This window comes from Gymnoscopelus braueri (genome assembly GCF_963280865.1).
Source record: "Gymnoscopelus braueri genome assembly, chromosome: 13".
NCBI lineage: Eukaryota > Metazoa > Chordata > Actinopteri > Myctophiformes > Myctophidae > Gymnoscopelus > Gymnoscopelus braueri.
Genome location: NC_137615.1, coordinates 22,801,436 through 22,816,809, shown reverse-complemented (window position 1 = coordinate 22,816,809; position 15,374 = coordinate 22,801,436). Strand labels below are relative to the sequence as shown.

Genomic DNA, 15,374 nt, shown 5'->3' with positions numbered 1-15,374 from the left:
AAGCTCACATTGCGAAGCGTTGTGAGTCTGTAGATCAGTTATTTTCAATATTATTTTATATTATTTGACAATTTAGCTAATGTTTGACCAGTTCTTATACTATAGTTTGTTGATTACTTTTAACACAGTAATGGTCTTTTCTCCTTTTTTTTATTTGTATTAAAAAGGTCTTAACAGTGCTTAAATTGTCACTTATCTGGGGACTCCAGGGGGTCCAGAACCACAGGTTGAGAACCACTGGCCTAAGTAACTAACTACTAACTAGTCTAAAGTACAAATCTTAATTGCGAACGCGGAAGGAAGCCGCGCCTCCGACCAAGTGGAGCTTACTATGTAACCGTGCTCGGGTTGTGTGTGTGTCTGTGTGTCTGTGTTCATGCTCTCATTGGCTCGCGCCCCCATGTGACTCACATGCGTGCACTGCCTGTAAGCAGCCGCCAGAGTGCGCCAGAGTGCAGGAATTTAGACAATGCTCTGATTACAATGCACAACAGCCTGCAAAACACACACACACACACACACACACACACACACACACACACACACACACACACACACACACACACACACACACACACACACACACAATGTCAATGTTCTCTCCCCATCACGGTGAAATAACACAGATTACAAGTCCGTCAATCTGGGAACCCAGAGCCAGTGAGAATGAAAAACAGCGCCCTCTGCTGTTTGTACTATCTCTCACTGGCTCTGGGACAATGACGATGCAGCACCTGTGCGCAAGGAAACCGGGGTTTTAGTCTGCCTTCACGCTCCACTTCCGGGTGGTGCGACTATGTTTTCCCACTAACAATATTTCTACACGGAACACTAACACCACTTCTCCCAGAGAACATGGATCGTTTTGGTTATAAGCCCACTTGTTTCTATGATGAAAGAGCAAGTTAAAATGTGAATATCTTTCCGTGGTTTTGTCTGCTCCGCGGACGCTATTGTTAAATTAGTTTCGGATTGTTTCGAGTAGGGAAGGATCAGCGGACACGTAAATCCCGCCCACTACATTTGATTGGGTAAAGCGCGGCCTGCTTCCTGATCTGAAGGCACGCCCACGCCCACACAGTGCGTACACGTTATGACGAACCTTCACGACAGATTCCAACGCAGAGCAGAATCTGTTCTTGAGAGATTACAAGTCCGTAAATACACAATATTTTCGAGCTGCGTTCGCTTCCAGCGTTCGCGCGTCTTACTTGTTATTTAATATAGGCTACAGCATTTGTCTAACATCACACAAGCACGTTCTTTAAAGTTTAAAACTGTAGTTTTATGTTTTAAGCAATCAAACAGGCCATGTATGTGTTGATGTGAATATGAATCCAGTAGCTCATCATTCAAGTAAATATTATCAATAGATATGTAACTGAGTTAGAAGGGTCATTGGGAGAAGCACATTGCTCAAGTTATCTGATGCTTGTACTGCCCTGTCTGTAAAAAGGGTGCAAGACCTGTTTCTCCCTACACCCACAACCACTTTTCATAGTACCAATGTGGAATTCTTCCTCTTTCACACAAACCATATGCGCATGCACCACACGGCACGCACACGCGCACACACACACACACACACACACACACACACACACACACAAATAGTTTGCCACAGGAAAACAAATCTGGATGGACTGTCTGTTAAGTTAATATTCTGTCTTGTAAGGCAGAATATTATTTAAAAAACATCTTCAGGGGCTTCATTATATTTCAGGTTCAGAGGTAGTAGGCCAACATAACAATGTATCCGTCAGCTCCTTTCACTTGCAGTAACAACTGTTTTCGACATGGTGAGAGATTAAGTCATGTCTGGTAATCCACTAAAGCTGTGATCTATGCAGGAGCAGCACCAAATACAACTCGTTGGTTTGAGCCTGGGACCGCCAAACATGATTTCCCAATCTTTGTGACCACAGGGTTTCATATTAACTGGGACATGTCATCCCCCTCACCCACCCAAACGACTCCTTGCTCAGTTACTGTAGTTACTTGGCAGAGCTGTGCCTAAACCTTACTCTAACAAAGGAAACACAAGGCTTAGGTCACTGAGACTAACATTTCCAGGCAGCATTGGGGGAAATGTTTACCCTTTGCACAGCTACAGATTAGGTTCATAATGTGTTCAATTTAGAATTGTGTGATTTTATGTGATTTGGAAAAGGCAGTCTGGTGTGGTGATGGTGTCAGATAATTGCACAAAATCAAGTGAGGTCAGAGAGCACTACACTGGGCAGGGTATGATTGCCCCCAACTTTGTCTTCAAAATGCATCTGAAATTGGACAGTGTGAACATTAGTCTTGCACCATCTAATATGTCTATTGTGTTATATTGTTATAACACAAAGCACTACACCACTATTAAGCTACTTTCAGTAAAAAGATGGATTATTTTAGTCAATAGTTGCTGGCATGAAAACAGTTTATAGGTAATGAACTACTGTGTATGGCTATGCTATTATTTCCTGTAAAAGCAAAACACAGCTTGCTTTCTTTGACTGCCTTAAGCTACTCGCTAACTGCCTGTCAAATAAGAGACAGTCTATTTCCTAGAAACAACAGAGCTAATCGAACATTCGAATGCAATCGTTTTACTTGTGAAGTGAAGCCAATTTCAGACTTTTAGATCTATCTTTCTATGTTACATCATCCAATAATTCAGCAGAATGTGGCTTGGTCAATTAACTATTTACAATCTTCTGCTCGATGGAAATATCACATTTCAGAAACTAGTCTGACCCTCTAAATAGTACGGCCTAGTTAGCAGCTAACTAGCAGTGTGGCTAATGACAGCCGATCACTATCAATATCTAACGTTACATCATATATAGATATTTTAAACTACCTAATAATGAACATGCCTGACTAATTGTGATATTCGTGAGTTAGTTTATAAGTTGGTATATTGTTCAGCGAGGCAGCGATAGCTGGGAATTAAGTGTTATGCTAATTCATAGCTGCAAGACTGCTAACGTTAGCCTCAGTCTGACCACTTGTTTACTAACTAGTAAAGGAGAAAACACATTTATTTCAGCCATGTAACGTAACGTTTATAACAATTCATTGTTTTAATACTTGGTGGTTTTGTTATTTTCTGGGCCTAGAATACCAACACCGCCAGCTCACTTGCTAACCACCATCTAACGTTAGCTAGCTAATCGTTAGCAGGATGCAACAATAGTTTTAAAGACATCGGTTTTGCAGAAAAGGTGTCGCGCAGTTGTGTTACAATTGAACTACACCACACTGTCGACTGATAATAAAACTATTGAGCAACTGTGAGATCTCCCGACCCACCCTTATTGAACGAGGGGGTTGTAGCTGTGTGCTCGTAAGTGCAGCTGGACAATAATGTCGTTTGTTTACGCTGCGTCCAGGGTTCCCTCAACCCCCGGTGCACAGCATATCAGTCCGCCTGAGAGGGAAACACGCACAATACATTAATTTATGTTCTGTTAGTTACCCAAACATTAAGTATCACCTCTTTACTCAATGTATAATAATATACGACAGAAAATACAGTCTAAGCATTGTTCTCTTCACAAGAACAGCAAAAATGGACTATTTTCTTTGAGCAGTGCGTTTCATTTCATTCTAAACGTGGGATGGTTTTAATAATCATGGCTTTGACATTACGCAATGATGAAAATCATTTAGGATACAAAACTAAATACAGTGGTGCAGAAATTAACTAATTGGCGTAACGTCGCGTAACGTCGTTTTAATTGAGAGGAATGTATTTGTATTCAGAACGTTTCTTCATGGTCTCCCCTCCGTTTGTATATGGTAGCGTCCACAAAAATGCTCCGGACTGCTTTCCTCGTGAGGTTGCCGTGATTTTGACTGACTGGCGGTACAGCCAATAAGAAAATACTTTGAGCTTAGCAACAGCAAATTTACCGTCTTGTCCAATTGTCGAGCGGAGTGGTGAGATAGAGCCGGGCTAACATTGTAGCATCTGATTGGCTTGAATGGTTGTCAATCATACTTGTTTGGTGGGACATGTAGTTCGATGTTATGTCCTTTGACAGCGTTTCGTCTATATTGAAACTACACGCCCCACAAACCAGCTCGAGTTGTGAGGAGCAGCATGCGCACGACAAGAGGCGGGGCTGCTATATAACCACGAGCGCCTTCTGCTTGAGTAGCAAACTGGACACTGTTGTGGCAATGAAACGTCGTCTTTGGGTGAACGAGAGCGCTGGCAGCAGTGAAATAGTTAACGGCAGTTAGCAACAGTGGCTCTGACGAATCCTTTGAGACGTAACAAGTGTTACTATTAAGAACTTTTGTTTCTTGAATATCGACATCGCGTGTTTTAATTCTAATTATCGACTTTCTTTACACATGGGACTCTGAATCACCTTAAAGAACAGAAACAATTTATTTTTCAAATTTAATATTTTAAAGTTTTCAAACAAATTAAAGCTGAAGACGGACAGGAACACCGACTGAGATGTGGTGAAGTAAAGCAGCCCATTTGCTCAACGCCAGGATGACGGAACCAAGCACAGAGCGGACCCATCACCTGAAAACTTCAGACACTACATCAGGTAGAAGCGGAACCGTTCTGGAGCATCCCCCTGCCAATGACCGTGCTGCACCAGAGGCAGGCGGCAGGGGGCGACAAAGAGACAAACAGCCGCAAGCGGAAAACGGTGGAAGGGATATTATCGACACAGACAAGTTGTGGCAAATGCAAGGCGGACAAGGGGAGGTGTGCCCAGCATTAGTAGCCGGAAACGCGCTCCCGAAGTGCCCAGTGGCAGCTCAGCCTCGCCGGGAGCCAGGGGTTGATGCATCTGGAGAAGGCAATTACGTTGCGCACGGAAACAGTGGAGATGGACCACTAGAAGAGACTTTGAGCCAGGTGCAAGGAGAGAGCGGCACTGGCACGCACATCGACTCGGGCAATGGCACTGACCAGCGTCAGGGCAAGAAGAAGCACAGGCGCCGGGCATCCAAGAAGAAGCGTCGCTGGAAGCCTTATTTCAAACTTTCCTGGGAGGAGAAGAAAGCCCTCGACGAGCGAGAGACGGCCCGGGCCTCTCGGGTGAGAGAGGAGATGTTCGCCAAAGGGCTTCCAGTGGCCCCGTACAACACAACCCAGTTTTTGATGGACGAGCACGACCGAGAGGAGCCGGATCTAAACACCGAGGCTGGGCCCAGGCGACTCTCTGGGCCCGGCGGTGGTCGCACAGAGGAGACGGCCAGCGAGGAGGACATGAATGACGAAGAGGAGGAGGACGACGGTAGCGGCGGAGGAAGCGACGGCATCGGGAGGGCGGGGAACGCAGGTGGGGAGTTTCTCCAGAGGGACTTTTCTGAGACTTACGAGAAATACCACATCGAGAGTCTCCAGAACATGACCAAACAGGAGCTCGTCCAGGAGTACCTGGAGCTGGAGAAGTGCATGTCCCGCCTGGAGGAGGAGAGGGTGTCGGACTCTGCCCGGGTTAAGGAGCTGGAGAGCGAGTTGGAAAGAGTGAAGGCGCAGAACAGCGAGCTGCTTCTGCAGAACCAGAACCAGGGTGATGGGCGGGGTCACGTAGTCATGAAGACCGAATAAAAAAAGGACAATCTTACATTTGGAATTCAAATAGGTAAATATGGGACTAAATAAAAACAACTTTTTTTTTCCTTTAACCACTTAAACCCATATGGGTAACCGGAGTCCCTCAGGGCTCAATACTAGTGTATTTTCTGTTTTGTGTTATTGTGGGGAAAGCTTTCGCTGAAAATAGCCGATCGACACGCTCACAATGCAACGCAACGCCTTGAGTTGTGAGCTTGTCGATCTGCTATTTTCAGCGAAAGCTTTCCCCACAATATGGTGCTGGGGTTTAAGTGGTTAAAATTGTCATCAGTTTTCTGTAACGTTATTATGTTTGTTATCCGGACAGTTCGGTCCTTCAATTGCAATGCAATACTTGGTAACGTTATATTTCTTTTCTATCTGGACTGTGATGTGTCTATTAAACTTTTTTCAAGAAGTGTAAATATTGAGAAAAAAAATAAGATTCTTTTTATAAAGAGAATGTATTTGAGAATACTTTTTGTTTTTGTTTTTCTGGTTCAACTGCGTAAGTATGCTTTGAAATATATTGTCCCATTTTTGAATCAACAAATTAAATTGTGTAGGTCAAATTACTGCAGATTGGATCAACTTTAAAAATAAGTTTTGCAGAAATTAGTTCCCGAATTTTAACAATTGTTACAACGTAAGGGCAAATAAATGAAAAATAAATAAAATTATAAAGTGTGTTTTATTTTTGTATAGATTCTTCTGTGGTGACTCAGAAAGGCACGAAGGTGTAGGCCCTTTGCCAGGGAAATGAAACTGCAGTCATTCACAAATTGCATGTTGTAAAATGTATTTTGTTGAGAGTTGAGACCGAATTAGGCTACCTGTTGGCGAAACAAAATCAAAGGGCTCCGAATACCAAGGATAGGCCTCTCTGTGGTGGAAGAGGAGGGTGGGCATGGATAGTGATCCTCCTCATAAACCTAAAACTGCACACTATGCCAAAGGCCAGTTTATTTTTTTATATATATAATTAATTGGTAAGGTTTTCAATTTCAAAGCATGTTCTCAACAGTCTTTGATGAAACAGGACTATTATGCTACAGGTAATCAGTGGTGCACAGAACACCAACAGCTGTTTGAAGATCAAGTTATCATTTAGAGGCAATCTGTGCCTTAGGGCCTAGAGCTAGTGTCCATTCTGATGTGCAACCTCTAGAGGGCAGTATTCATCTTCCATTTTACGTTTGGTACCCTGCCAAGCAAATGGCTCATCTACCATTATAAGGCCCTACTTCTTGTCGAACAATTTTTGCTGAGATTCGACACATTATTTATCCAGCTTGTCTCCCAAATCACCAGAGACGGGATCCCCACAAAGCATACAACCATGTAAAGATGATCTTTTTAAACATTCTGTTTATTTACATCTTATAACCTTGCTTTTAAGCACACAGCCGAGGGAAATGGGTTCAAGGTGGACAACTTTTTGTCCAAGTCATTTTCATATTAAGCAAACTCGAAATGTACACAATACAATATGTTACATATTCAGACAGTATGTACAAACAAATACAATAACAAAACATTAGGTAAGTCATGTTTCAGACAACTGACATTAACCCATTGAGACCTGAAGCCGATTCTACATGTCTCCTAAATCCCAACAGTATTCTGAAAAACGTATGTTTCTGTATCAGTGGTGCTCAAACTTTTTCATGTCAAGGACCCCCAAAATGATATGTATTTGGCCGCGGACCCCCATCAAAATATTTTGTTCCAGGGACCCCCAGAAGCAAAGATTTGAGTTAAAAATTTTCGCTTTAAAAATATATATTTTCAAAGATTTTCACGAATTTTCACGAATTTTCAAAAATAGCAGATCTACAAGCTCGTAGCGCGGCACTCGGTGCCGCGCTATGAGCTTGTATATCTGCTATTTTTGAATAGCCCAAAGTGTAAAATAATGCTTTTTAGCTCAAATCTAAAAATGAGACAGTTCCAGGTCTCAATGGGTTAAGTGTTGCTGATATATATATATATATATATTTCGATATGATGAAGGCATGGGCAGTTTCATCTCGTGCAGAGTAAAAGTTCTGAATGCACAGTTCATCATAAGAAATGTAATGCAGATGGATGGTACCAGAGTCTCCGTTGTTTGGTATAACCTAATGCTATCTTAGGCTTGGGCGTGATAGGTGTACCATATTCATATACTGTGGCTCACTAGGCAAGAAAGTTACCCAAATTTCTGGACAAAAGCAGCTGAGAATACTATGCCCCCCATCTTTTGTATATATTTCACCAGTAATAGTTGTTAAAAGGTGAAAAGAGTGCATAGACATGTCCTTGGCTTTAATGTGCTTTTAACAGCCTCTCTGGCAGACTGCTTGTGTTTAATGTACAAATCTTTGGGTCAGTGCTTAAGATAACAGCAACCACAGGAGAGAGGCTTTAAAGACTGAGCACCTAGGCTGGCCGGGACACTCAAAACAAATAAGGTTAAAAGTAACAACCGACCATGGCACTGCAGACCAAAACACATTCCAGAAATCAGGCACTTGAAGACAATTCATGAGGTAAGACAAGACTAACTTAGATTGATTTTTTTAATAGTTTATTTGGTCAAACCCACTCAGTGGGTGAGGACGAAAATAAGCGACTCTCCCATGACAATGAAAGATGGATTCTTGCACCATAAGATGTGATTGGAAATTAGGTCCATGGCCAATAGGAGAGATGAAAACAATAGCTTTGCCTTATTGGCATTCGTGTTTATGTTCTGTAATGTACCCTATTCAACTGACAGAGGATTCGTTTGATCCTGCCCTTATGGGACAGAACACCATGTTACCTCCATGATAAATAGAACACATACTGGGGATAATTGAAAATGTATCCTAATTGACACAATTGCAAGTGTAGCATTACATGAATGCCGCTATGATAATCCTTGAAATGTTGCCAATGTAGCATTTTCCTTGTCACCCATGAATAAAATGAAATGCTTACTCTTGATTATTTTCCTTTCCTGTTGGGTCTTTAGATGCAGTTCTCACTAATCTCAAACATAAAAGTGGTCATAGGACTAATGATATAAATCAGGGTAATGTGGCAATGAGTTGCTTCCATTCTTGCCTATACAGCATATAGCTGCAATAATCACAGAGGTACAGTAACATTCTTTCCATAACTCATTACATTATATTTTAAGTTTTTGTGTTTGCCATATGGGTGAAGGTACAGTCAACATACCCGTGTTCGATCATCATTAAGATAAGTGAAAGATAGACTACTGTATGTTTGATGAGAGAAAGGATTTCTGCATAGTGCTGAGAATAAAAGAGAAAGGCAATCTAAGGAAATAAGGAACAGGCTTAGTCATATTTAGCTTTTATCTCATTTGCTTTGAACAGGTACACCCAAGAGGTCAAATCACAATAAAAGTACTTATTTTCATACAAAATATATATATCATATATACTGAATATTAAAAAAAGAATATATTAAGGGAAACATTTTCAAGTAACTTCTTGAAAGAAATGACTGTGCAATTGTATGCACATTTGTAAACCATAAAAAAGGAACTGGAAAAGTAAAAACAAATATGATAACATTATATTTATATTTACACGGTTAACTTAACAAGGCTTTGTACAAATGTTACAAAATAACTTGACAAACAAACACACCAACGCACAGATAAACATTATTAACAAGGAGAGACAAACAGCTCGATAGTGTGTGTTTGTGTGTGTTCCTGTTTGTATCCTGGCTACTGTTTGTATTACAGTGTCTGTGGTCTGTGGTGTAACAGATTAGGAAGACTGATATGTAAAATCAGCTCTAGCTTGAAAGCTCTTAAAATGGATCCTACTACCTGACCTATACATTTTTGCACCATTCTCTCTGTTTAAATGTACAGTATGTGTCTGGGGGAAAGAGAGAGCAAAAGAGACTGTGTGTGTGTGTGTGTGTGTGTGTGTGTGTGTGTGTGTGTGTGTGTGTGTGTGTGTGTGTGTGTGTGTGTGTGTGTGTGTGTGTGTGTGTGTGTGTGTGTGTGTGTGTGTGTGATAAATGTGTGTTCTGTCCTGGCTCACTATGGAGCTATGAAAAAACCCATTTCAATGAGGAGCACCATTGTCTTAAAAAACCCTGGGAAGGTTGTTTTTGTTTTTTGGTGAGTGCCCCTCTCTGGCCACTAGAGGGAACATCCGCCTTAATTTAATCATTTCCCGTTTCAGCCAGCCAAACAGGAAGGAGCAGAAGACAGAGGGGATAGGGGAGTTCAATTATTACTCAAATGAGAATTCTTGGCTGTAATGTTGACTGCGACGAGGTCTGTCTGTTTCTCTGTCCCATTTCAGTATAATCGCTCAAAAAGAAAACACACACACACACATGAAAGAAAACAAAAAGCTTTGGCAACATTGGAATGCCCCCTGCCATGCAAATGGAGCTCATTGAGGGGGTATGGGGGAAAGACTGCTCTCAGACCTGTCATTTGGTCCACTGTGGCCCACTTCCCACTACACTGTCACCAGTCTTCTGATCTGGAGTCAGTCAGTGGCTATGCCATAGGCCCCCTCTGAAACAGCAGCTTCAGACTCATGGCACCTCAGCACAGGAAAGACAGAAGAGAGAGGCCAGTCTTATAGATACTGGTGGAATCTAGAGGCAGGTGCGCGGCGTGCAGCAGGAAGCTCCTGGCTCAGGGGGAGTCCTGGGTCAAGCCCCTGGGAGCCGTGAAGCAGCCCCGGTGGTTTTGTCTGGTGTCCGGGAGTGAGGGGGAACTCACTGACAGTCAGCGGGGGTCTCTTGTCGCAAACCTCAGTAGGGGAGACAACCACGGTGTGTCTGCGCCATGCCCGTCTCTTCCTCCGTGTCTCCGGGGACAGGGGCTTCCTCAGCCCCACTATGCGCAGGTCGTCAGCTGAACCCATGAGGCGGGCCCGTACCTGGTCTGCCAGGGACCCAAGTCCCTGCCCTGTCGGAGTGAAGGAGGCTGCCTCGCCGGGCGGCAGGGCTGGCCGGGGCCGGGACAGACGCAGACTCTCCTGACTGCTGCCGGAAGACGGGTCGGTTCTGGAGGTGTCCCGCCTCGCCCTCGGCGCACCTTCTGCCCCGCCCCCGCCTGCCTCGCTCTGGGCCGCCAGCTCCAGCAGGTCCAGGGAGCGAGCCTTGGCCTTCTCCCCCTTCAGCTTCTTCCTGGCCAGGGTATCACATTGAATCAGCTTGTGGGAGTTGAAGGAGGGCCGTGAATGCAGCCTGTGAGTCGTGGAGGAAGAAGAGAAGGAGGAGGATGACGGAGTGGCGGAGCGGGCCCCTCCTTCGCTCGTCTCCCCAATGTCCTGTGCGTGCGCGAGGGGTGTGGGTGGGGCCAGAAGGGCAGTGGGGGACAGGACAGGGGCTTTGTAATGTGTGTAGAGGAAGCTGCGCGGTGAGGTCGGGGACTGCGTGTTCGGGGTCGGGTGCTTTTCAGGTCTCTCCTGGGTGAGGGAACGCGAGGCAAAGCCGCTTTCGTTGTCTGTCTCGCTCACTAGTTCACTGTGCTCGTCATCAGCATCATCGCCCCGCCCCAGACTCCGCCCCAGCGTAGACAGGGTGGAGTAACCAGAAACGATGGAACGTGCGTCCTCCGGCGCTCGCCATGGCGGCCCCTTGGCCCCCACCCTCACTTCCTCCTCCTCTTCGTGGAGCATCATCGCCGCCCGACCTCCTTCCTCCTCCTCTACCTCCTCTCGGCACTGCCGGCTGGGAACCGGCTCGGTCGTCGTCACCTCCGCTTCTACCTCCTCTTCTTCTCTTTCTATGACATGCGCCTCTTCTTCATCTTCGCCCTCTTCTCCTTCTTCCTCTTCATCCTCATCCTCCTCTCCCTCTGCGCGAGGAGCAGTGTCTGCTCCTGGCGACTCAGGCCCCTCCCCTTCCTCTGCTCCTCCAAGATGGCTGGGTTTGACTGGCTCATGCTCCGAGTCGTCGTCAGTGCTGCTTCCCAGGAGGCGGGCGTTGTGGCGCTTCCTGCGCTTGCGGCCAGTAACGGCTGACATGATGGACAGGGTCAGGAAGTCCTTGGCAGTGAGGTCTCGCTTTGACCCCCATGAACCCTGAGAAAGGAACCAGTCACAAAAGGAAGTTCACATTTAACTGCGTGCCAAGTAACATTTCTTTTTTACATACACAATGATACTGTATAAGTATGTATAAACATGATGGCAATAACCTTAACTTTCATATGGAGCTTGGTTGGGTGGGAGGGTTTGTGTTTGTCTTTTGTGTTAGTTTTTTTCAGAAAACTAGAAGGGTTTCTTTTTTATAACCGTTTCTGTAAGCTGTGACAATCCTTCATGTTAAAATAAAAATAACTCTAATTTCATTCATTCTATTCTTTAGTTCAGCTGTTATTAGCATGTAATTAGCTACCCGTCCTTACCTTTGACTTAGCTGAGTCACTATTGGTTGAGTCTGTAAGGAGAAATGAGAGAGAAAGAGAGGTCAGACCCAAAGCTGGACAAGAGGCAGTCAGGGGCAGTGAATGTCCATGGTAGATGGCACAGAGAAAGTTGGTGTGTTGATCACATTTACACTTAAGTTCCAAAATGGATAAAAATCCCCAAAGAATCATTACAGTCATGAATGTTGGTCTTCTTACTCTGTACCATCTGACATTCACCCATCCCAGAGCAAAGACTCTGCTCATACACACCATAAACACACTGCACAGCGTGCTGAGTAAAAAGGTGATGGTCAAACAAAGTGAATTTGAGGAGCAGGGGGTTTTTGAGAAAACTGTATTAGGGAAACCACGGCACACACTGATGACATCACAGATGACATCGACCAGTGAAGGAAGCGTTGGCGGAGAACGGAGAGCCTCAATCAAAACACACTCCCTTACATACATACAGTACAACCGACACAGCACACTCTCTTTCTCTCCGTCTTTCACATACACAACCCAAATGCCTCACCACATAGAGGCACCAGTCTGAGGAATACACACAGGGTGAAAGGTGGAGCGTTGTGGTAGAACAACAAGACAAGCCACTGTGGAAGGGCCATTGCTCCACTCCCAGTGACAGACAAAGTTTAGGTACATCACAGTGTCAAAGTGAGTCAACAGCACACTGAGGAAAACACAGTGTGCTCAGCCATCCATTAATGCATTAAAAGGCTTTTCACAAGGGAAGAGACTAATGCGCCTACAATCATGCTTCCTCCAACTCAGAAACATTTGTAAAATTAAGTAGTTTGCAGAACTTGACAATTTCATTCATGCCTTCATTTCAGGAGGCATGCCTTAGATTACTACAACTCCTTGTACTCTGGATTCAGCAAAAAGGATATCTCCCGTCTTCAACTGGTGCGAAATTCTGCAGCCAGATTATTTAAGTTAAGAAAAAAGTCTAAAGGTAGCTCTCCACCACACCACTGTTGAATGGGCGGTGGGTACACTGTCGCGTCAGATCGCAAGTTATAGGGAAGTGTCAAAAGACGACCAGACTCGACCGTTGGATAGTAGCGGGTTTGATGTTGATAAAGACATCAGCAATTCTTTTTCACACCTTCCAACCTACTGATATCCCGACTTCATTCGACTGCCACTGCCAGTCTGTTATAATCTATAGTAGTCTGTTTGGTGGAGAGCTACCTTAAGAAACGCAACCTACACCGGTATTAGCCTCCATTCACTGGTTGCCGGTTCAGGATTGATTTTAACTTAAGTCTTGCAAGGACAGGCTCCCAGTTACATTTTAGCTAATTATGCTGGTAGGGCTGTCTTGGTTCCCAAAAGTCCCGTCGTCACCTTGGGTGATCAGGCTTTTGCGTCCTGGGCACCTATAGGCTTTGGAATGCCCTGCCTGAGGATCTAAGGCTAGCAAAGACAGTGACATCAAGGCCTTTCTTGGGTTTTTATTTCCTATTTTACCCACCTTCATTTCCTTGCATACCTTTTGTTTGTCTCATTTATTTACTTAATTTTTCCATCAGTTTTTTATTTATTTTTCTCCTAGTTTTGCTTCTTGGGGCACCACCTCCTTTTTTGAGTTGAAACAGGAACTCGCTTTGGCTCCTCCCCTTTCTTAGTCCACTTCCTCCCAGGTGCTTCTCTGTTTATTCCTACTAACAACAGCATTACATGTTTAGGGCAGTGGTGCTGACAGATTCAGCTGTTAGCAGAATCTGTCTTGAGAGATTCGTTTTTAACTGACTGTTGTTGTTTTCCCTTAAGGCTGTATTTTATCTTTTATCTTTTATCTCGAAATCCACTTTATAAATTACGTTTATTATTATTATTATTACCTTTTTTTATTTTTTTAATGAGAGGCGAGCGTTCAGGTAAGTAGAGACGTTAGTGTCACGTAGTGACAAGCGTGCGCGATCCCGTGAAATTGTCGCATTAGTGCTCGTCTCACACACGCCATCAATAGCATTGAACTGCGTTGAACTTTTTTCTACGCGACGTGTAGAAACGCATCTATTCACATGCGGAGCGTAGTGCGATCCCGCTGATCCAAGTAGGTACACGGGCGTAGTGTTGCTTCCTATGTTATAAAGCCTTTTAGTGGGACTGGGTGAGTGCAGTGTCAGGACCACCCCTCCCCCCACCTACACATGCACTTTTGGAAGGCTTCAGTCAGTTTGACACTGAGAGGGAGACAATGACTTATGGAAGTTCATGGGACAGCACAGAGACGCACACCCACACACAATCACCATCCATCTTTCTCTCTCACACATAATACTCCAATTCATTAATCACTTAAACCCTATAACCTTCATTCATTGTATGTCAAATAGCGAGAATAGCCAATCTACAAGCTTACAAGACCTTGTAGATCTGCTATCTCTGCTGAATGTTGTTCACCTATTTTTGCCGAATGTTCATCCATTTTTACACAATGCCCGCCAATTATGACATGCCCAGAATAGGGATGCTAGGGTTCATGTGGTTAATTTGCCCAACACAATGCACACACTAGTGCACGCACGCACGCACGCACGCACACACACACACACACACACACACACACGCACACATCCAAATCCTACCGCAGTGGCTGCTCCATAGGCTCAGCTGAGAGAGGGATGCAGAAATGTACAAAGAAAGTGAAAGATGAGCAACAAGGAAGGAAAAAAAGGGGGAGTCAGCAGAGAGGAGAGAAGTGTAGGCAAGCTAGTGATTGAATCAGAAGAAACACAATGGGTCCATATCAACGACAATTATATGCCTCGATTATGGTCGCAGTCGGACAGAAGCCTTTTATCTCCATATTTCAATTTTGTATTTTTTTTCGTAAATTATTTCACTATTTTGTCGTACAAAAGTATCGCACAAAAGTAGCGAAAATAGCTTATCTGCAAGCTCACAATGTGTCATGATGCGACATGCTCTCTCCGCTAGTTTCTAAAAATTGAAAGTGAAAGTGGTTAAGTGTGTCTGTGGGTTTTATAAATGTTGAACCAATGACAAGTATTAACAAGAGTTGGTGACTAAATAAGAACTACATTGGATCCTTTGGAACACAGGTTATTTTTTCCATTTCCTGAAAAGTACTGGATTTGAACATACAAGATTTCTGCCCAACAGTGACGTTATGGTCTTAGCTTTGTGCGCCAGTGAATCCTAAAGGTCTGTTTGGGTACAGCGGTCGGTCGCACACTGTGATTGGCTTGGTGCTCACCTGAAGCCTCCCCAAGCAGAGCAGTCCTGCCGATGTTGGACAGCAGGTGGTCAATGTTGGGGGCAGGCTGCAGGTCCTGAGTGTCGACTGGCGTCTGTACAGACAAACACAAGACCAACAAATATCTGTAAAACAATTCTACATGCATGTGCGTG

The 15,374-nt window shown here is 44.2% G+C and overlaps 2 protein-coding genes across 10 annotated transcripts in view; one reads left to right on the top strand and one right to left on the bottom strand.

Moving 5' to 3' along the window:
* The first annotated feature begins 4,166 nt into the window (after positions 1-4,166).
* Positions 4,167-6,268, top strand: hexim1 (HEXIM P-TEFb complex subunit 1). Its single transcript, XM_080446364.1, has one exon. The coding sequence runs from the start codon at positions 4,502-4,504 to the stop codon at positions 5,573-5,575; it is 1,074 nt and encodes a 357-aa protein (XP_080302490.1). The 5' UTR covers positions 4,167-4,501; the 3' UTR covers positions 5,576-6,268.
* Positions 6,269-7,472: 1,204 nt separating this feature from the next.
* The window catches only part of arhgap23a (Rho GTPase activating protein 23a), a 72,486-nt gene continuing 64,584 nt past the window's right edge, over positions 7,473-15,374 (bottom strand). For 8 of the 9 annotated variants that reach the window (XM_080446328.1, XM_080446326.1, XM_080446327.1 and 5 more), the window contains 3 exons: positions 15,220-15,313; positions 11,967-11,998; positions 7,473-11,640 (listed from right to left, as the gene is read on the bottom strand). In XM_080446328.1, coding sequence (XP_080302454.1) covers positions 10,186-11,640; positions 11,967-11,998; positions 15,220-15,313 — 1,581 coding nt within the window. In that variant the 3' untranslated portion in view covers positions 7,473-10,185. Of the gene's footprint in view, positions 11,641-11,966; positions 11,999-14,587; positions 14,613-15,219; positions 15,314-15,374 lie in introns of all 9 variants that reach the window. The other variant, XM_080446330.1, reaches the window with a different exon arrangement.